Source organism: Sorex fumeus, unplaced genomic scaffold (assembly GCF_029834395.1).
Source record: "Sorex fumeus unplaced genomic scaffold, SorFum_2.1 ptg000015l, whole genome shotgun sequence".
Classification (NCBI taxonomy): domain Eukaryota; kingdom Metazoa; phylum Chordata; class Mammalia; order Eulipotyphla; family Soricidae; genus Sorex; species Sorex fumeus.
The window spans coordinates 18,352,802-18,376,043 of record NW_026606072.1 but is presented as its reverse complement, the minus strand read 5'-3'; the positions used below and the strand labels follow the sequence as shown (position 1 = coordinate 18,376,043).

The window sequence follows — 23,242 nt, the reverse complement described above, 5'->3', positions numbered from 1 at the left end:
CTGTCTTCCTGTGTCTATACAAAAAGGACATTGCTAAATAAGCCTTGCAAATGTCATAAAGGAAGGAGAAAAGCAATATAGGATTATCAGTGCCTGATGGAGTTGGGTGTGCCTCAGGGCACTGTTGTGGGAGTAGCTCAATAAACCTAAGCTCCATGCTGGGGGAGCAAGAACACCCAATGTTATCCAACAGGTTATGACCCAAAAAGCCAAAAACAAAAAACAAAACAAAAAAACACACCACCACCACAAAACCCCCCATAGTGGTGTTAAAATTAAATTTTAAATTTTTTCTTTTGAAAATTTAAAGCGTTTTCTTTAAGGGTCAGAGATATAGCACAATTAATTGGTAGTGCACATGGAAGAGTCTCTGGGTTTGATACATGTTACAACATGGCCCCAAACTAAGCTGAATATGCCTAACCTCTTAGAAAATTCCCTTCAGGTTATGTACTCATTTAATTCAATGGTGGTTTCTTGAGAGAGTAGCTATTGCTGTTGAATAACAGATGTTATTCACTGTTACTATGTAACCAGTCTCATTGTTTCCTGATAGTATTTTTGTTATTGTAGATCCAAGTTCTCCATCTGCTTTACTGCCTTAGGCATTTTCAATATAATTGGATCTTTTAATTGACTTATGTATGAGCACATTATATCCTGTATTTTTCTTTAAAATGCTGCATTGTGAATTTGTCTAAAATGATTTTGTTGAGTACTCTTCTTTAATATCTGTTCAATGAAAGCATTATTTTGTTTTGTTTTTTTCTGAAGAGAGGTATTATTTTTAACATTTGGTTTTATCCTTAGACTATCTTACTATACCATCTGGGATGCGATAAAGAGTCAGAAGTCTTTTGTTCCAATTCTATAAACTACCTACTGTATGCCAGGCACTGCTTTCAATGCTCAGTCTTGATGCCAGGGCTATAGCTCAGTGGTTGGATGGGTACTTGGCATGCATGAGTCCTGGGGTTTGATCTCTGGCACTCTGTCTGTCCCTAGAAAAGTCTTAAGCCTTCAGAGAAGAATAAGAGCAACTCTGCTCTTCAGAAGCTCTTTATATGTAGAGCTGCCAAAAGGTAAGTTGCTCTGTACCATTCTGTGTGACTTGTGCAGATGGACTGAGGTCCTGGGGGATTGGGAGGCTGAACACAGAGGTACAAATAGTTCAGCACCATCTGAGGACTCAGGGTGCTTAGAAAAAGTGATCCTTAACACAGTGGGTGAACTTATCCACACAATTGAATTGATGTGTGTGTGTGTGTGTGTGTGTGTGTGTGTGTGTGTGTGTGTGGCTTAAAAGAGAGTGCGTTGAAGCCCTTGAGAAGGGAAGTGAGTATGCTGGTGATGGGTGTGGTGTTAGAATTGTGAGTGTAAGAAATCACAGAATTTCCAATCAATAAAAATAAATTTACAAAAAGAAAAAGACTTACCTGGAGGTAAGTCTGGCAGGAAGGGTTGACTTACAGAAATAAGTGGAAAGGACCCTCTAGGTGGCTGGAGGTACATGGCTGTTGGGGAGAGTGCTTGTAGGAGTTCATGAATTGTTGGCTTTGGCTGGAGGATTTGGCTGAAGAGTGGCCTTGGCGTTGTACAAATACTTTTGTTTTTCTGATTATATTTGCATTTTATGTTATATTATGAATTGCAGAAAAATTGTCGATGGGTGGATGGAATAATTATGCAGGTTGGTCTTTGTGATGATAAATAATAGATTATATTTTAAAAGAGACTTCTCCTTAAACCCTACAGAATCTGTCGCTGGTAACAGAGTTGTTGGAGAGAAGCAGAAAGCAGACGTGTCTCTGTGGGGAGAACTGTGTCAGCGCTTTCCACAGTCTATCCATGAGCTCATGGACCATGTGGACTGTGGGGCTCTGGGTGACACTCCCGCTTCTCAGCAGGGTCAGCCTGGCAGGTAGGTCAGGAGGTGCTTTTTCATAGATAAGATTCTTCTTCTACTTTCTCGAAACATAAAAATGAATGTTTAGCTTCAGAGCAAAGGGATGCCTGGCTCACAGCGTTGGGCAGCAGAGGATCTACACCCTCCTTGACTGTGTATGTGGACATGTGTGTGTGTTGATAGACTTTTCATGTGCAAATTTGCCAAGATGGCTTCACCTGCATTCATAGAGAACTACGGCCCTCAAAAGGTCAAGTTCTACTATTTTTAATATTAATTTTTTATTTTATTGAATCACAGTGAGATATATCATTACAAAATTGTTCATGATTGGGTTTTAGTCACACAATGTTCCAACACCCATCCCTCCACCAATGTAAGTAATTATAATGCTTATCTCAATAGCTCTAGGAGCTGATTTAGTAATTTTATGTAACACATACATGTTGTTAGAATATATATACATACTTATATCACAATCCTCCCAAAATAAACTACATATACACACATATACATATATGTAACATGTATATATGTGTGTGTGTATATATATATATACATATATATATATATATATAGTTTATTTTGGGAGAATTGTGATAAAAATTAACTTACACTAGGAGATTGTGGAGAGAGCTGACACAGTTCTCCCAAAACAAAACACATTTTATACTACCTACAATACCTGATGGTGCTTGGGGCTAGTGTTTCTCAAATATTGCATTTGAATACAAATGAAAAAAGTTTTTTGAAAAGTAGAAACTAACTCTTCAAAGGGAATAATTTAAAAAGATGAAGTTAGATTATTTTCATGGTCCTGGTCAGGAGATCATCATTGTTAATATTTCTAGCAAATGGCCAATATATCTAGCTATTTATTTATTTATTTATTTATTTTTGAAGGTTACACCCGGCATTGCACAGGGGTTACTCCTGGCTCATGCACTCAGGAATTACTCCTGGCAGTGCTCACGGGACCATTTGGGATGCTGGGGATCGAATCTGGGTTGGTTGCGTACAAGGGCAAACACCCTATCCACCGTGTTATTGTTCCAGCCCCAATATATTTAACTCTTGGTCAGATGATTTTTATAAAATATTTTAATGTTGGCAGCATTTATTATGTGCTAAAATTTATGTTTGTATGTGTTTTCTTTTAGATCTGCCAGCTAAACCAGAGAACATTTCTTGCATCCTATATTATATGAAAAATTTAACCTGCACTTGGAGTTCAGAGCAAGAAGCTGTGAATTACACTGTTAAGAGAATTTAGTAAGTTTGGGAGCTGATGTGCTTTGGCAGTTTGTGGGGAAGAGAGAGTTCCTGGTTCATTCATCATTCAAGTCACCTATGTAGTAAAATACTTCTTAGAATATAGCTTCTGGGTGTTGCTCTAACTACCCCTTGTCTGGGGTGACATCTTGGTTATTTGCTGCCATACTGACAGGTTCTGTAACTCTGCTGGACAGAAACATAGTTCTACAATAACCTCTCTTGGGCTACCATATAGTCTGGGAGTAAGTCACTACTTAGAAGTACAGTGCAAAAAAAAAAAAAAAGAAGTACAGTGCAAGATATGTGTACCAGCTGTATTCAGTTAGAAGTCTTCTAATGTAAGAATAATGTAATGTAGAAAATATTAGAAGATGTTTTATTCTACACAGGTTCAGATGTGTATGAATGCAGAACTGAGCCTCTCCAGAAGTGATCCTTGAGCACAGAGCCTGGGCATTGCTGGGTGTGGCCCCAAAACAAAATAAATTTTTTTAAATATCCCCCCAAATCTCACCAGCAAATTAAGAGCTTTGGCATTTTGTTGAAGGTGTTTCCAGCTATCTCAAAGACTATTTAAGTACATATGTAAGTTTATATTATTATGATCATTGTTTACATAATAAGCATTCTTTTTTCCCACCAACAACAGAGTAAATGCATATTTTCATATAAATGTATATAGATGTATTAAAATTAATAAATTTATTTTTGTTTGGGCTGGAGTGATAGCACAGCGGTAGGGCATTCGCCTTACAAGCGGCCAACATGGCCGACCCGAGTTCGATTCCTCCGCCCCTCTCGGAGAGCCCGGCAAGCTACCGAGAGTATTCGATATGCCAGACACAGTAACAACAAAGTCTCCAATGGAGACGTTACTGGGCCCGCTCGAGCAAATTGACGATCAACGGGAGGGCCTTTACCTTTACCTTTATTTTTGTTTGAGGGCCATATCTGGTAGTGCACAGAACCTTTACATTCGTGTCAGTTCTTGGAGGTGTGATGTGATGCTGAAGATCAACCCTGACATCCCCCCAAGGTTATCAATTTTAATTCCATTATGTATCCACCACAGTTTATTCAATGAATTCTCCAATGATTTATTTTGCTTTTGAGGCCACACCCAGCCGTGCTCGGGGCTTACTCCTGGTTCTGTGCTCAGGGATCACTCCTTGTGGGGCTTGGGAAAGCACATGCAGTGCCTAGGATCAAACCCAGATTTGCTGCAGCAAGACAGGTGCCTTACCCACTGTATGATCTTTCTGGCTCCAATCCTCTGATTTTATTTCCCTTAATGAATAATTTCAAGTTAGAGTCTTGAATTTCCACTAGTTCTTAGCAATAGGAAATGCATTGTGAGTATAGTTTTTGATGGATTTATAGGGCTATGGTGAGGCCTGCATGATTCAGAGCATCTCAGGTCAACAGGAGCAGGTAACTTTCTTCTCTCCTTGGAAGAAAAGAAGGAATTTTGAGGGAGGGCCCCAAATTTTACATTATATACTTCTCAAGAGAAAATCAAAGTGAACTGACAATTGCATGCTTAAAACATGAGTGTATTTATAGTCTAGACTGCTTACCTCATATTCAATCCCTTTTCCTTTAAAGTTCTCGTGGAAAGAATGTGACTTGTACAACTAGTAGCTCTAGAAATAAAAACTCTGCTTCGTGCTCTTTCTTTCGTCCAACAATAATATCACCAGATTATCACTCCGTCCAAGTTGAAGCTCAAAATGCAGATGGCACAATTAAATCTGATATAATATTTCAAAATTTGGATGCCATAAGTAAGTATCATTTAATATTCTTATATATTCTTGTATTAATGGGTGAAACACTCATTTAAAAAGAAAAGAAGTACATGTCAACTAAAAAGTAGACTTTAAGCTCAAATACATAGTAGGTGTGTTTATGGATATACAGATTGTGTTCTTATTGAAGAAAGAAAAAAAGGAGGAAGGAAGGGACGGGGGAGCATTTTACTGGTCCCAATATCTTACAACATTTTATATTATAAGTTGTGCTGAAATAAACTAAGGATTTCCCTTTAAAACATCGCTACTTGGGGCTGGAAGATAGTACAGTGAGTAGGGCGTTTGCTTTGCATGCATCCAACCCCTAGTTCAATCCCCAGTATCCCATATGGTCCCCCAAGCCCACCAAGAGTGATTCTTGAGTACAGAGCCAGGAGTAACCCCTGAGCACTGCTAGGTGTGACCCCAAAACCAAAACAAAACAAAATGAATTGCCACTTATGCAGAAAGAAACTCGTATTTTTTAAATATGTCTCTCTAATTCTTACCTTTAAAGTTCTCTTAAAAATATTTTTATCATTTTATTTTTTAAAGGTCTATTGAAATAAAGTTTACAAAGTTCACTGTTTTGAAAAATAAAGCTCAGTAGTTATCATATCCTTAAATTTGTGCTAACACCACCAGTATCTTATTTCAGAACATTTTATCACTCCAAAAAGAAACTTTATTTATTAATAGTCCATTCCCTGATTTTCCCAGCCTCTTGCAACCACCAATGGTACAGTTTGAGTCACATTCCTTATGCATTTACCTTCCCAATACTGGCTACACAGAGCAATGGGAAATTATGTACTTGCTTTTCCTAACTAGACTCCTCCCACCCCTTCATTTTAGATAGTTGTTTTTAGCAACTTTGTTTTTTGCATCTGTAAGAACTGTGTGACTTTTTCTATTTAGTGAAAACTGAATCACCTGAGATTTTGAGTGTGGAACCAGTTTTGAATGTTGCACGAACACTTCAAGTAACGTGGAAAATGCCAAGTCCGGCACTTGAATCATATATTTTCAAATATGTGCTTCGATTCAGAGCAGTAAATGTTACCCAATGGGTAAGTTATACCTTTATATTTCTAATAGAAAACCCAAGGAAGAAAACCATGGGCACCTTCTATTGCTAGGAATTATTTTTTCCATTTTCTCCAAGAAAGACCAAGAGGGCTGGAGTAATAGCACAGTGGGTAGGGCGTTTGCCTTGCATGTGGCCACCCAGGCTGTCCCGAGTTTGATTCCTCCACCCCTCTCAGAGAGCCTGGCAAGCTATCAAGAGTATCTTGCCAGCACGGCAAAGCCTGGCAAACTACCCGTGACATATTCGATATGCCAAACACAGTAACAAATCTCACAATGGAGATGTTACTGGGCCCGCTCAAGTAAAACGATGAACAACGGGAGGACAGTGCTACAGTGCTCCAAGAAAGAAGACAGTAGTGAGTTATTCCTTCCCAGTTTCCCAGCTGGGTCTTTTCTATCAGGAAGCAACTTGGCATTCTATATTCTGAGAGATATAAGGACGTACTGGGTGAGAAAGTTACTTTTGTTTTCTAGTCTGGTTTGTTGGCTAGCTATGCTCTGTGTCAAAGATTCTGTGATGTGACCATTGATTTTTTCCAATCTTTTATAAAATGGTAAAGTACAAAATTCACTTAGAAAAATTAGCAACACATAAAATTTATGTGAAAAAAATAATTTTCTTATTTGAAAATCACTGAGGTGAGAATCAGGCAGAACCCCCTGACTGGCCCTTTCTGATGTCACCCCCTCTACATCTAAGATCTAGTTGCTAGGTTGATTTTACAGGCAGTCACTTTTTGACTTTTTACTTTGGCTTCATTGTTTAGTTTGAGACATTATATAAACGGAATCTATACATTTTGTATTTTTTTCAATATTTTGCAAATTTCTCTGCATGCAGTATATTGCTGGAGCTAATATGTTTTGTTGCTGTATAATATTTTATCGTAGGAACACAGTGGAATTGTGGCTTTAGTTTTCATATGCTTGAATTTAAATAAGCATACATGCAATTTTAAATGTTTCTTGGCCATTCAGAGGCCTCCTCTGTGAAGTGTTGATGTATGCCTTTTACGCACTTTTATGTTCCATGATCTCTCTGATTTGGGGTGCTACTCAGGAGGTCTGGGCACCCCACTTGTCATTCTTGACAAACTGGTTGTAGTTTCAACACAAGGGCCTGAGGATGCAATGCTATTTGTGTCATTCAGTGCAGGGATACATGGGGCCCCCTGGTAGTGCGCCACTGTTGCACCCAGCAATGTTCTGGGTTGTACTAAGAATTGAGCCTGGGTTGGGTACATGTCAAGTACTGTACTATCTCCTAGACTCATGTCTTATTTTTTTAATGTAGGACTACTGCTATTTATTCAGCCACTGATTAGCTGATTGAATTGGGCATGAACTCCACCTTACTTTTTAAAAATTTTTTATAATTTTATTTATTGAATCACTGTGAGAGCAGTTACAAAGCTTTCAGGTCCAAGTCTCAATCATACAGTGAAACACCTGTACCATCATTAGTGCCCATTCTCTACCCCCCAAAACCCCAGTATACCCTCATCTCACACCCTCCGCCTACCTGTGGGGCAGATGATTTTCACTTTACTCTCTCTCTACTTTGATTACATTCAATATTTTGACACCAGACCCACCATTATTATTTGGGATTTTAACCCAACACTCAGGTCTGCGGAAAAGGCAACAGTGACAATTTGTTTTCTATTGCTGGTTATGAATGACATATGATGTTGCATGGCTGCAGTAGTGGCTGCGCAATTTTGAAATTCTGAAATTTTAACACTTAAATATGAAGGGATTTTTTTTTTTGCCAAAACCTGTTGGGTTCCGAGATTTGTTCCTGAGTCTCTGGGATCATGACCGTTAAGCAGCTTGATCAGGAGCCAGAAAGGCCGTTCATGGACGGAGACTCAGGGTCTCATTGGGAGAGGGAGGAAAGGGCCGGCTCCACCCCCATCCCATGAGGCCTCACGTGTCTCGTCACTGAGGGCCCAAACCTGATTGTCCAATGGCCTCTGAAGGATGGCAAACACCGAGCCACCTGGGAGAGCAGGCGGAGGGACAGCACCCTTTCCCCCCCTGGGGTGGCACGGGAACAGTAACCTACTGCGGGTCCGGACACATTTCTGCCAAAAGCCACTGGGTTCCAAGATTTGTTTCAGAGTCTCTGGGATCATGGCCGTTAAGCAGCTTCATCAGGAACCAGAGAGGCTGTTCGTGGACGGCAACTCGGGGTCTCATTGGGGTGGGAAGGAAAGGGCCGGATCCACCCCCATCCTGTGAGGCCCCACGTGTCTCATCACTGCAGGCCCATACCTGATTGTCCAGTGGCCTCTGGAGGATGGCGGTGATTGGGCCGCCAGGGGGAACAGGCCAAGGCATGAAACCTATTCCCACTTGGAGTGGCCAAACGCCACTAACCGACTGCATGAACAGGACGCATTTCTGCCAAAAGCCACTGGATATCGAGATTTGTTTCTGAATCTCTGGGATCATGGCCGTTAAGCAGCTTGATCAGGAGCCAGAGAGGCCATTCATGGACGATGACTCGGGGTCTCGTTAAGACAGGGAGGAAAGGGCCGGCTTCACCCCTATCCCATGAGGCCCCACATGTCTCGTCACTGTGGGCCCAAACCTGACTGTCCAGTTGTCTCTGGAGGATGACGGCCATCGGGCTGCCAGGGGGAACAGGCCAAGACACGAAACCTATTCCCACCTGGGGTGGCTTGGCACCAGTAACCTACTGTAGGGACTGGATGCATTTCTGCCAAAAGCTGTTGGTTTTTGAGATTTGTTTCTGAGTCTCTGGGATCATGGCTGTTTGGCAGTTCAATCAGAAACCAGAGAGAACATGCCTCCAATTATATAGCTGAGCCAGAGGTGGTTTGTGGGTGTGTCTCCCACATACCTAACTTTTGGCCATTTACATGCAAAACCAAAAGTTTTTCTGCATACTAAAAACAAATAGACTAAGTAGCTAGGATCTGCATATTGAAAACAAATAGGCTAAGTACTTGGGATCTGCATACTGAAAACAAACAGGCTAAGTAAGCACCTGGGATCTGTGAGAAGAGGAAGACTGAAATTTATGTTATTTACTGAAGGCAGCTTAAAGAAAAAGATGTTCAGCCTCATCCAAAACAGTCAGGACACACAAGTAATCTCACCCATTTTCATGGGTCCCTGTGCTCCTGCTCGTTTGCGGGTCATTCTACATGGGCTCATCCAGACAGCCTAGTCCCGCCACAACATTGAGGAAAGTTCGTTCAATGACTATTTTGCTGAGTTTTCATCATAGATGGGTGCTCGATTTTGTCAAATGCTTTCTCTGCATCTACTGATATGATCAAATGGTTTTTATGTTTTCTTTTGTCTTATATATGATGGATTAACTTGATATTAAACCATCCTTGCATCCCCAGGATGAATCCTACTTGATCATGTTGTATGATCTTTTTGATGAGTCCTTGGATTCTGTTTGTTAGAATTTTGTTGAGGATCTTTGCATGTGTGTTAATCAGGGATATTGGCTTGTAATTCTCTTTCTTTGTGGTATCTCTGTCTGCTTTTGGTATCAGGATGATGGTTGCTTCATAGAAACTGTTTGAAAGTGTTTCTGATTCTTCAGTTTCCTGGAAAAGCTTGGAAAGGATTGAGAAAAAGTCCTCTTTAACACTTGGAAGAATTCACTAGTGAATTTATTTGGACCAGGACTTTTGTTTTGGGGGAGACTTTTAATTATCATTTCAATTTCCTTGATGGTGATAGGTCTGTTCAGGTACTCCAGATCTTCTTGGTTCAGCCTTGGGGGACTATGGGAATCCAGGAATTTATCCATTTCCTCGAGGTCTTCTTGTTTCATGGCATAAAGATTCTCAAAGTAATCTCTGAGGATCCTTTGAATTTCTGTAGTTTCTGTTGTGATATCCCCCTTTTCATTTTTGATTTTGTTTATTAGGGTTTTCTCTTTCCTTTTCTTTGTGAGTCTTGCTAGAGGTTTATCAATCTTGTTTATTTTCTCAAAGAAACAGCTCTTGGTTTCATTGATCTTTTGGATTGTTTTTTGGTTTCCATCATGTTAATTTCTGCTCTGAGTTTTATTATTTCCTTCCTCCTGCCTGGGTTGGGCTTCTTTTGTTGGTCATTCTCCAAGATCTTAAGTTGTGAGGTTAGGTTACTTATGAGTACTTCACTTCTTAAACTGTGGTTGTGATCCCAAATAGGATCAAGAAACTAAATGTAGGGGTCACAAAATACTTAAAATATAGATTATAATAAATTTTGCTATTATTTACTATTAATGACTGATTTTTGTAGCTTTTTAAATTTTATTTTAAATTTTGATGCTACACCTGGCAGTGCTCAGGGCTTATCCATGGCTCTGTGCTCAGGAATCACTTCTGGAAGGTTTTGGGGGGACCATATGGGGTGCTGGTGATCAAACTCAGGTTGACTGCATGCAAGGCAAATGCCCTACCCAGTGTACCATTGCTCTGGCCCTGTGTACCTATTTTTAATACCTGTATACCTGGGGATGTATAAAGAATTTTTCAGTTTGAAAAGGGGTTACAAGTGGGAAAAGTTGAAAAAAACCCTGTTATAGAGCATTTGACTTTTGGCTTATAAATCTGTTGGAAGAGAAAATTTACTCAGTTTTATTTGTCTTTATTGCAAGACAAGAGGAATGGTGATGGTTCACCTGCTTCCAGCTTCCTTTCTCAATTAGCTTTGGAGCCATTTTACTGAACCTCATTACATGTAGTATCAGACTTAGATTTGGAACCAAGACAGGAACTCCAAGCAGTTCCTGAAAAATATAAGCTCATCTTCCTTCACTGCTCACATCCTGGTCTCAGAAAACCTGAGGAACTTACCAGTGATCTAAAACACTCATGTCCTCAATTCTCAAGTCAAGTAAAAACCAATCCAATATTCTCTCCATGCTGCCCTTTACTGTGGTAAAGTCCCAAATCCTTAACCCTCCAAGACATGGGCCCTATACACCCTTCCAATTGCATTTTCCAGATGCCCTTTTTTCGGCAGTAGTTTGAGATGCTGTCATACCACTCTTCTATGACTCTTTGTAGAGAGAGTGTGTTTGTACCTTTACTCCAGCCCCAAACCTTGCTAGATCTCTTTCCCTTCAGAATTTAGGTCTGACCTATTTCCTCTTGAGAGCCAGAGCTAGGAGCTCCTTCTCTTCCACTGCATATAATATTCAACCCAGGCACGTGGTAACCCTCACCCTGGGGCTGAATAGATAGAACAGCAGATAGAGAGCTTGCCTTGTATGCAACTGACTTGGGTTTGATCACTGGCACCACAGATGGTCCCCTGATCACCACAAGAAGTGACCTCTGAGGGCAGAGCAAGGAGTAAGCTCTGAGCACAGTCAGATGTGGCCCCCAAACAAAAAAATACTTAAAAATAAAATAAGGGTCCAAAGTGATAGTATAGTAAAGGTAAAAAAAGGTAAAGGCCCTCCCATTGATCGTCGATTTGCTCGAGTGGGCCCAGTAACGTCTCCTTTGGAGACTTTGTTGTTACTGTGTCTGGCATATCGAATACTCTCGGTAGCTTGCTGGGCTCTCCGAGAGGGGCGGAGGAATTGAACATGTTGGAGGAATCCAACATGGCCAATAGTATAGTAGGTAGGATATTCACTTTCTACGTGGCTGATGCAGGTTTTTCAATCCCCAGTATCCCATATGATTCCCTGAGCACCACCAGGAATAATTCTAGAGTGCAAAAGTAACCCTTGAGCATTGTTGAGGCCCCTAAACTAACTAACTAAATAAAGTTGCCCTCCCCATTAGACTGGAAGTTTCTCAAACTCAGAAGTCTTGAGTTTCAGTTGTTTCCCAACACTGTGCTCAATACATGTTTAACTAAATTAAATCATGTAAAAGCAAATTCTAAAATCTTAATACATTTACATAGCAAGACTCATTTGTACGATGCTAAATGAGTTACAAAATACTTTCTCAAAATCCAAGCAATTCAGTCCTGCAAAATCTTATAAATGGAACATCAATGACTAAAATATATATATTAATTTATATTTATATAGATATACATACACACATATAGCAATGTAATAAAGACAGTTTAGTCAATTTTTACATAATTGTAAGAATTTTAAGGTGCAGGCCTGAAACTTGGTTTTCTGATTCCCAAGTTCAGCCACTTTAATGCAGCCACTTTAATTTAGCAGCATCCAGAATTCTTTCTCATGGACCTAGCCTCAAGGGTTTCTACCTTTACAAAATGGAATTATATGGACACCCTACTAATGGCTCTCCAGACTGTTCAAAGAACTTGATTTAGGCTTTGTGCCCAAACCTGATTCATCTTTCAAAGCAGAAACATTGTGGGTGAGCCAGGATTCGGCATAAGGTATAGGTTGTTAGAAACAAACCTGATGAAGTTAATTAGTGTTTTGGAAGGAGTCTGTGTTACTTGGGCTTAGTTGGAGAATTTGGAGAAGTTTTTAGATGTCCGCCTGTATGTGGGGATCAGCTAGTTGATCCCGAGTCCAGTGAGCGCCAAACATACTTCACTTGGAGATGTCAAAAAATTTTTTTTCATACATAAATTTTCTATTTAAAAAGCAAATCAAGTGTGAATATACATATTTGGGACAGAAATACTGAACACATAAAAAAATCCCATGCCAACACCCTTCAGGAAATGCAATGTGTAAATAACTTTTTTATAACTGATATAAATGTTATTAATCTAACAGTAAATTAACTTTAAAAACTAAACAATCACTATTTTTCAAAGGGAAGTAAAACCACAGAATTTTATTAGGGTAGTTCACAATCAACAGCAGGCAACATCTTCTGTCAATCCCTCTGTTAATCCTTCCTGACACAGATTTCTGATAGGAATTATAAGGTTTATTATTCTGTTGGCACTTGAGTGAACAAATTATGATAAATGTAACAGTTCATGAACTCAATATCCAGTTTAATATTATTCTTTTATTTATTTTATTTTTTATTTATTTATTTTATTAGTGAAACACCATGAGGTACAGTTGTAGACTTACAAACGTTCGTGCTTGGGTTTCAGTCATACAATGATCGAGTACCCATCCCTCCACCAGTGCCCATTCTCCACCACCAATGATCCCAGTAGCCCTCCCACCCCCACACCCCCATCCCTCCCACCCCGCCTCTGTGGCAGGGCGTTCCCTTTTGCTCACTCTTTCCTTTAGGGTGTTGTAGTTTGCAATAGAGGTATTGAGTGGCTATCATGTTTGGTCTATAGTCTACATTCAGCTTGCATCTCGCATCCCGAGCAAGTCCTCCAAGCATCCTTTACTTGGTGTTCCCTTCTCTATCTGAGCTGCCTTTTCCCCCAGCATGTGAGACTGGTCAAAGATGTTTTTAAAATAAATTTGTAATTTTTGTTTTGTTTTGAGGCCACACCTGGCCTCAGAGCTCACTCTTGGCTCTGAGCTCAGGCATCACTCCTGCTGTGACTAAATGTGGGATAGGGGATTGAATCTGGATTGGCTGCATGCAAGGCAAATTCCCTACCTGCTGTACTATCACTTGAGTCCCAACAATTTTATGTATTTTTAAAAGCACGAAAGGTAAAACAGAACTCTATTGACTGTTTTGCATACCTTATAATTTCATACTGTTTTTATTTTGGGTTGTATTGGAGGTTGCCATGTGATTGGGTCTCTCGCTAAATATCATAATCTGATTTCAGTAATGGGTCAAGGTAGTCTAGGGAAGCTACTTTTCCAGGGATGATGTCTGAGGCTATGATCCCCACAATTTCTTGCTCCTGCAGCATCTCTAAGGCAACTAACAGAAAGTAGTTAGAAAGAGAAGCTGGAACTCTTCCCTAGTGCAGCAAAATTACCACTCCATCTGCACACTCTTTCTTGGTTCCCATGCCTTCTCCCTTGACAGGGAGTTAAAAAAAATCTATCGACATGCTTAGGGCTCCATACATAGATCCTCAACTTTGCCCAATTTCCTATAGATTGAAGGCTTCTCATTATATACTTAATTTTACAGCTGTGGAAGGCATACAAGGAATCTAAGAACTTCCTTCCCTTGTTCCATGAAGCCATGTATTACGTATGTAGCAAAGGGGGCAAATCATATTCACTTGATCACTTGACTTCCTGTTAATTGTCGATTTGCTCAAGTGGGCGCCAGTAACGTCTCCATTTGTCCCTGTCGTGTGCTAGTGTAGCCCAATGGCATCTATTCGCTCTAGGAACACGAAGAGCCTCAAACCGATCGTTCATGATCTTGATGAAGAAGTCTGACCATCTGGTAGGTGGACGGCCATGCGGTCTTTTGACATCCCGTGGAATCCAGTCGGTAACAGCTCTAGTCCAGCGGTCGTCTTTAAATCTCATTACGTGACCAGCCCATCTGATTTTTGATGCCTTGGCAAACAAGACAGCGTCCCTGATTCTTGATTGTCAACGGAGGTTGGAACTCCGGATTCTTTCTCTCATTTGAGTGAAACATGATATTCCAAGCATAGCTCTTTCAATTCCTCTTTGGGAGATCCGAATAGCATTCTCATCCTGTTTGCATAGGGCCCAGGTCTCTGAGGCGTACGTTAATGCAGGAAGAACAGTGGAATCAAAGAGATGTGTGCGGAGCCGGAGGTTCTTCGTCCTCTTAGCTATTTCTTCGATGCTCTTGAAGGCATTCCAAGCCGCTCTCTTCCTCCTGTGCAGCTCAGGTGCCAGGTCATTTGTCATGTTGACTTCTCAACCTAGGTACACATAACTGTTGCATTCGGAGATGGTCGTTCTGTTGAGAGCTAATGGAGTGTCAGGAACGAGGCTGTTTCTCATAAACATTGTCTTCGTAAGATTCAGCTGTAGTCTGACCTTTCCACACTCACGGTCAAAGTCGGCCAGCATTTGTGCCACTTGGCTAATGTTTGGTGTTATTAAAACAATGTCATCAGCAAAGCGGAGGTGGTGTAGTTGCCGACCATCTATCTTCACTCCCATTCCTTCCCATTCCAGTTGTCACATGATGTTCTCGAGGGTGGCACTGAAGAGTTTCGGTGAAATGGTATCAAACTGCCGAACCTCTCTCTTGACATCAATGATTACGTCTTTGTAGAATGGTGAGATCCTGGTAGTGAATCCGTAATACAGCTCACGGAGGATCTTGATGTATTGAGCTTGAATGTTCTGATTGGCTAGGGCTTCAATGACCACTTCCGTCTCAACAGAATCAAAGGCCTTCTTTAAATCAGTGAACATTAGACAGAGCAGCATCTTGAACTCCTGAGAAACCTCAATGAGCTTGGTTATCATGTGGATATGGTCGATGGTGCTGAATCCTCTGTGGAACCCGGCTTGCTCGCATGGTTGTCCTTCATCTAGTGTTCTGCCAATCCTATTTAGGATGACTCGAGTGAACAACTTGTAGATGACAGACAATAGGCAGATCAGGTGATAGTTGCCAATGTCATGGATGTCTCCCTTCTTGTACAATAGTACAGTCCTGCTGGTTTTCCATTGGGATGGAACCTTGCATTCACACAGGTAGCGTGTGAGGAGCCGAGCCAGCATATTGCTGGGTACTGACGGCAGGTTCTTCAGGTGTTCAGGTCTGACCTTGTCTGGGCTGGGTGCTGTTCGTTTCTTTACTGACAAAATGGCGTGTCGGATTTCGGAAGGGAGAACATTGGGAATCACATATCCATCCTGTGGAATTTGCTATGTCGGCAAGTGGACATGGCTATTGAAGAGATTTGAGTAGAAGTCATGGATAATCTTCTCCATTGCCATTCTGGAGGATGTGATGGATCCATCAGGACGTCGGAGGGCAGTCATCTTGGTCTTGTAGTTGGCAAAGGACAGGCGGGCGTTACGAATACTTTTCCCGGCTTCTGCCGCATCTACCAACACTTCTGCTCTTCTCTCTTTGAGGTCTTCTTTGATTGCATCTCTGCACTGCTTTGCAAGCTTGGACGTTCGCTTGCGGTTGCCTGAGGCATGCGCCAAACCACGTTGGCGAATAAGCTCAAGAGTTTTCGAAGACAGGCATTTTTTTTTTTTTTTGTGGCTATGTCTCTCTTGGCATTCCTCGCACATTCATGGAGGTGCTGAACCAGTCGATCGTATTCCTCGTCAATGTTGTCAACAATGGCATCTTCCCATGTTGCAGCAATAGTGCCAAAGAGCTCCCAGTTGGTGGTCGTTCTGGGAGTTCTTTTTTTAAACTTTGCAGCCCTTTCTCCCCGCTCTGTGAAGTAGAATTTTGCATGAAGGAGACGGTGGTCCAATCCCATTTGGAATTTTGGGACAACAGTGACATTGGTCAGGCAAAACGGTCGATTGAATATGATGTGGTCTATTTTGTTGTGGAACTGTCCACCAGGAGACTCCCATGTCCAACGTTTAGATTCGGCCTTCTGGAACTGTGAGTTACCCTGGATGGTCTTGGTTGACATGATGAACTCAGACAGTCTCTCACCCTGTTTGTTCCATTCTAGGCCATGGGTCCCGATGTGAAGTTCTTCAGCTGATCTTCTCGGTCCTATCTTGGCATTAAAATCACCCACAATGATCTTGTAGAAGGTGTGGTCTTCTTTATAGAATTTCTCCAGTTCCATGTAGAACTTCTCAATTTCTCTTTCATCATAATTAGATGTTGCTGCGTAGACAACGAAGATAGAAACTGCTGACAGTGAGCCACATCTATTTGAATGTAAACATCTGATTCGGGTTGTTAGGCATTCGAATGAAGCTCATGGCCAAGTTTGTGTTGACAAGGACACCGATGCCTCCGACACCTCTTTTATCGCATGTTCTGAGGAACAATTCTTCTCCAGTGTTGAAAACGGCATGATGAGATTGGTGCCTTCTTGTCTCAGTCAGACCAATGATGTCATACTTGATCATTCGCGCTTGTACCATCAGGTCCTCAATGGATGCATCTGATGCTAGCGTACATGCATTGAAAGTACAGATGATATTAGTATGATTTAATTCATCAGCTAGGATGAGTTTATATAAGCCAGTAGCTAATCATTCACATGGCAGTAAACAATGCCTATGCTGGGAAAGAAACATCTGAATTTTTAGTTTCTCTTACAGGGCAAGGTCCTGAAGGTACTTCAGAGATTATACAAAGCAATAGGTTCACTACCAAGGAAACTGTGATATAGAAAGAAGTGATTTATTTTACTACTCCCCCCAATCTCTATCCAAGCATTATACAAGAGAGTTTATTCATTCAGGCTACCAAAACCTTTAGCAGCCCAACTGAGTGATCACCCAAAGATTAATACTTTGAAAGAGGAGATCCAAAGGGAAAATTTTAGGAGGGAGGAGGTACATTTTGATCTTCGTTATGCTGATAAGTCCTTAGGTTTCCCACACCTAATGATCTGGGGTCTTTTTCTATGACATGAGGTTGAACTTGATGTTGATAGGGTCAGTTCCTCCTGCTGTGTGAGGATGCCTCTCTAGCTGCTGAAGTCATCTTTAGTGTTTGACTGAGGCCCCTGAAGCCTCGGATCTCAGAGCATCTTCTAGAACAGCAGGCTCACTTCCATGGCAGTTGAGAGGTGGGGTTCTCTGCCCACTGGCTTCTTGACCAGAAATGGGAGGGAGATGGTAGTTCTGTGATTCCTGTCTACGGATGCAAATGACTCCTGTCTACAGATGCAAATGGCCCACATATGGGGATATTCACTTTTGCAAATCATGTGTTTTTAAGTTAAAAGATAAAATGCTCATAGTTTGGTAAAAGTAAGAGAGGGCTGGGAAGCGAAGTAGGCAGCAGAAAGAATATTTGTGGTTTCCCTGCCAGCTCTGTCTTCTTTATCTTTTAGACAGAAGTCAACTTCGAACAGGACCCCAGATCCTCTGACAGGCACGAGTATTTACAGCACAGTCTGACAGGACTGCAGGCGTTTACAGAATATGCAGTGGCTCTCCGGTGTGCTGTGAAAGAGTCAGTGTTCTGGAGTGACTGGAGCCCAGAAAGTTGGGGGACAACCGCGGAAGAAGGCAAGCTGGTCACTTGTAATTTTATTTCTTCCTGCTCTGGCTGAGGGCCTCGGGACTGACCTGGGAAGTCTTGTCAGACCCTTACCTGGAAATCATGGAGCCCTGGGATCCCAGAACCCTGACAGTCTATCCTTTCCTTTCCTCAGGCTTGGCTCACCTGTGCTCCTGTGCTGGAAGGACTGGGTCCCTCCTGCGACAGCATGTGTCACCTTAGCAGCTTTTTTGTGTGTGTGTCAAATGCAACAGATCATGTCTTTAGAACATTTACAAAATTCTATATATATATATACACATATATACATATATATTAGGACAAGACAGTTGATGCAGTGGGTAAGGTGCTTGTTTTGTACTCGGCATACCCAGCTTTGATTCTCAGCAACTCCATTTGGTTCCCTAAGCCTCTCTAGGAGTGATCTCTGATTGCAGAGCAGGAGTAAGCCTGAGTACCTCCAGGTACAGCCCCCAACACCTTGCTTCCCCCTGAAAAATAACACATGAATAAAAAGCAAGCAATGGCATTGAGCAAATCATTTTTGCCCTTTACTGCACCTTTCAGAGACTCTTGAGAGACTGAGAACTGAGATCTAACAATGGTGAGATCCTGTTTTACACAACTACTTCTCCCTGCCTGTCAGTCTTCTCTGCAGTGACCTCCTGCCCCAGTACAGGGTCTCAGGTTACTCAGTGCACTTCGGACACTTTCTAAGGTCACTTTTAATTTCCTGTTTTGCATTCAGAAGCATGATTAACCATTTCATAGAGATTTATTCTTTCAATAAGCCTGGCTTAGGTATATTAACAAAACATAAGAACCCAATGTTCTCTGTGTTCTTGACTTAATTGAATCATATAACTATTTATTAAAGTTACTGCTAGGGAGCTTTTGCTTTTCACTTTTTATTTTCAAGACCCCAGAGGAAATTGATGAAAATGGTGTGTATAATCCTCACAGGCTAATTTCTTATTTTCTAATTTATCACCTATTTTCATATTTCACAATAAAATTTCAGTTCTTTAAGACACACCATTTCAATCGTTTTCTAATGGTTTGAAAATTTTATTTTGAATTGAATGTTAAACACTACATTTTGTGGGATTGGGGGGGTAGGGCAGGGAACTACTGGAGATCTAACTCAGGGCAACATATATGAGAAGCAATCCCTCTAGCCCTATACACTTTTGGATTTTAATGTATTGAGTTGAAGATTATTTACACACATTTAACTACATAAATGTTTATTGCATGACATGGATATGATTAGACTTAAATCTTGGCTTTATCACTTAAAAGCTGTGCTGTTAGTCCAGTTGCTTAATCTCTCTCTCTCTCTCTCTCTCTCTCTCTCTCTCTCTCTCTCTCTCTCTGATTAAAATTAGAGACAATATTGGTGCACCTAATAATATGGCTGTGGGATTAAATTGGATAATTCAGGAAAAATTTTTGATTTAGTGACACTTAGCATTATTAGTTTTTAATGTTTTTGTTTGTTGGTTTTTGCCTCCCTGAGGACCTGGGGCCAATTCCAGTGATACTTGGCCAACAAGGTAGATGGTTGGTTCATTGTTAGAGTCTGAATATATATTGTTGCTTGGGTCCTGCAGTGCTAGAATCCACCAAGGTCAGTGGCTGTGCTTGGAAGTCAACAGAGCAGCACCCAGCAGCACTAGGAGGCCTTTAGGGATACATTCAGAGGCGCTGGGGTGGGGGTGGGGCAGAGTGAGGTTATGTGATATCAGGTATCACACTGGGGTCCTATATATGCAAAGCCTATATTCCTGACTCCCAGAAAGTTTGCTGTACTTGTTGCTGGTCTTTGGAAAAGGCACTCATATGTGTTGGAAGTATCTAATTGGCAGTGGTTGTGGGACTCCAAATAATAATAGAAACAGCATAGCATCAAATTAGTACAGTGTTAGTTCAACAATTGATGTCTTTGAATATATAAATATTATGATGGTACTGGAAATTTTCATTTCATGTCTTCAGAAATAAAAATTTATCCCCAGGCTAGAGTGATAGTACAGTGGGTAGGGTGTTTTCCTTGCATGCAGCCAACCCGGGTTTGATCCTTAGCATCCCATATGGTCCCTCAAGCATTGCCAGGCATGATTCCTGAGTGCAGAGTCAGGAGTAATCCCTGTGCATCGCTGAGTGTGACCCAAAAAGCAAAAAAAAAAAAAAAAAATTATCCGCACCCTACCCCCTTTGACCAAACACAAATTCACTGTTCATTAGTAGTTGATGGAAACTTTTTAGTAATGCCTATAAATACGCAGTAATTTTACTCCAAGCTACATCTATAAGAAATTTGTAATAAAAAAAAACCATTTCTTGGTTCATTTATCTGCAGGAAATAGTAGCCCCTATGAGATATAACAAAAAACAAAACTGGTGATCTTCATTGTTAACACCTACTGAAACTAAATCACTGTGTATGGCACAAATCTAAGGAAAATTACATGCATATATTTAGTCAAGTGAGCAGAATGATTGATTATTTAATTTTAGCCTTTCTCCTTCAGGTGAATACGTGGGACTAGATTATAATGAAGAGTTTGCCTTTAGCTCTTTTTTCCTTACTACTTATGTTATTATTCCCCTTGATTCTAACTTCTACGTATTTGGAACATCTTATGAGGATAAGAGCTCTTCCAATTGTTGAGTCAGTTTTGAAGAGTTAGTAACTTAGTAGCCTTGGGCTAGGGCTGTCTGGAAAGAACTCTGTCTGCTCACCTATAATTGTTTGTGGACGGACTGAAAGCAGCCTTGTTTCATCTCAGAAAGTGGAATACAGGCTGTCCTGCCTTCTTAGTCAGTGGAGGCCTCTTGGAAACTTCTGGCATAATTTTTAAGAGCAAATCTTAGTGGAAAGTAGATGAAATCATATGTCAAGTCTAAACCTTCCCAATGTCCTTATCTTCAGTTATAAGATACTTGAAATCAAACTAGCTTGTGTTAGGAGCCTTGAGCCCAATGATTAGACTGCTTTCTGCAAAAGAATTGTAGAAATGTGACTCTTTTGATGACAAAACAGCTTACTGACTTAGTTTTCCTTTGGCCCTTTTTATACACTATGAAGACATTTCAGCTGAAGTTAAGTAATTTCACTTTAAGATACTTAAATCACCTAAAAGTTAAAAGATTCCTAGAGATGGGTCTAGGGCTCTCTGGAAAACCAACTGACCCCCAACCTTGGCACCTCCTACAGAGTGATTTTGATCTTGACTTAGGTGGTGAATTCCCTTCTTTGAAGACCTGATCATGTGATTTCAGAGTATAACAAGTACTGCATGGTTTCTGCACTTTCCCGAAGTACAGGCTATTAACCTTCTGGGTTTTTTATTTTCTGGTGTTGGATGAACCAGAGGGATAGTGCAGTGGGCAAAGTGTTTGCCTTGCATTCAGCAGATCTAAGTTTGATCCTCAGCACTCTATATGGTTCCCTAAGTCTGCCAGGAGTGATCAGAGCACAGAACCAGGAGTCAGCCCAGAGCTGACTAGGTGTGACTCCCTCCCTGTCAAAAGAAGGAAAACTATGAGAGCCACTCTTGGGGGTACTCAGATCCTACCACTGCTTGGATGACCATTAGGCAGTGCCAGGGATTGACCCAGACCTCCTGCATGCAAAACACATGCTTCAGACCATTGAACCACCTCTCTGGACTTTTAAAAGTTTATTTCTTTTTATTCCCTCCCTTCCCTTCCATTCTCCACTTCCCTTTCTTGTTGCTGATGTTGCAAAGAGGGCTTTGCATGTTCACCTGGCCATGGAGTTGTGTGGTGCTTGCCCATCAGTCTGCGGCCTCTGGGCTTACCAAGTTTGAGCTCTTTTAGGTGTGGTGCCTGCATACAGGATTGCAGGGATCAAACTCTGAGTTGAGACCCACATGTTCTCATTTTGGTGCAGCACTCACTCACAATGCTTGCCAATGCTCACATTTCCTAAGCACTCTCACTCTTCTTTAGTTGCAGTGCTTATGGGGTGGAGGGTGTTTGTGCCCTTTTTCATGGTCCTTTTAGACCCCTGACTGTGGAGCAATTAGAAGTTGCTTGTGGTGGTGAAGGTTGCAGGCAGCTGAGCTCTCAGGCTTACGCCCACAGAATCATAGGTACAATCATGCTTGGTGTACATGTGACCCTGGGGATTTGAACCTGTGACCATATATATGCTTGCATGACAGATGCTCTAGGCCACCGTTCTCTTCCTCCAAGCCTGCTTACCTTCTGGAAAGTTCTTTGGAAACTTTGCTATACTCTATGGCTAAAGCATGCAGCTCATTTATTTTTCTTTTTCAGTAAACACGCTAGTGTACAAACACGTGTAAGTCATTCATGTACCCTCCCTTTCCTTTGATTGTTTTGATGACTGGGCCTCACCCTAAGCTGCAGGGTTTGTGTGAGGGTCACACACTTCAGCTGTGGTGTCCATACACACTGGTCGCGATCTAGGAGAGACAGGACACTTTGCTGTGGCACCAATGCACCTCATTGTGTGGCAGTGCTGCTGTGATCTTGGCCTGTGGGGCTGTGTGGGGTAATAAACTCCCAGCCCCACAAAGGACTGAGGCAGGTGCTCTACTTCTGAGCACATCCCCAGGGCTCTGGGGCTCATCTGCATATGGACCACTCTCCATAGTGTTTTGGGGAGAGACGCCCAGGCCTCAGCAATGCTAAGGCAGCAGCCCGGGCCTGGCTGTTAGGTACTGGGCAGTGCTGAGGGCTGCGGGACGAGAGAGTGTGTGGGACATGGAGGGGAGTCCTGCAGTGGCCAGGATCAAATTCAAATTCATGTCTTCTACTACTAAAGCTACTGCCTTGCCTAATAGCTCCCCCCAGCCCCTGGTTTATTTTTAAAACTATTTTCTATTTGTATGAGATTCTGTGATGTTTTTCTATGAACATAGTGTATATAATTCCAACACCACACTCATCACCAGTCTACCAGAACTTAAAAATTCTGTAATAAACCTTAGAAGCAGTATAGATGAAGCTGAAAACAAATGAGTACGCTTGAAGATAGCGTAAACAAATCCAGAGAGAAAAAGAGGAAATAGAAAAGAGAACAAGAAAAAAAAATGAGGAGAATATAAGGGAAATTAAACAATGCCAAGAGGAACAATTTCAGGATGATAGGAATTCCAGAAGGAATGGAGAGGGGGAGAGGAGAAGAAAGACTGGTTGAAAAAATAATTGGG

At 41.4% G+C, this 23,242-nt stretch overlaps 1 protein-coding gene across 1 annotated transcript in view; it reads left to right on the top strand.

Moving 5' to 3' along the window:
- Positions 1-1,863: 1,863 nt before the first annotated feature.
- The window catches only part of IL31RA (interleukin 31 receptor A), a 40,063-nt gene continuing 18,684 nt past the window's right edge, over positions 1,864-23,242 (top strand). The window contains exons 1-5 of the mRNA XM_056112027.1: positions 1,864-1,921; positions 3,067-3,178; positions 4,787-4,965; positions 5,890-6,041; positions 17,866-18,043. Of these exons, the coding sequence (XP_055968002.1) occupies positions 1,864-1,921; positions 3,067-3,178; positions 4,787-4,965; positions 5,890-6,041; positions 17,866-18,043 (679 nt within the window). The remainder of the gene's footprint in view (positions 1,922-3,066; positions 3,179-4,786; positions 4,966-5,889; positions 6,042-17,865; positions 18,044-23,242) is intronic.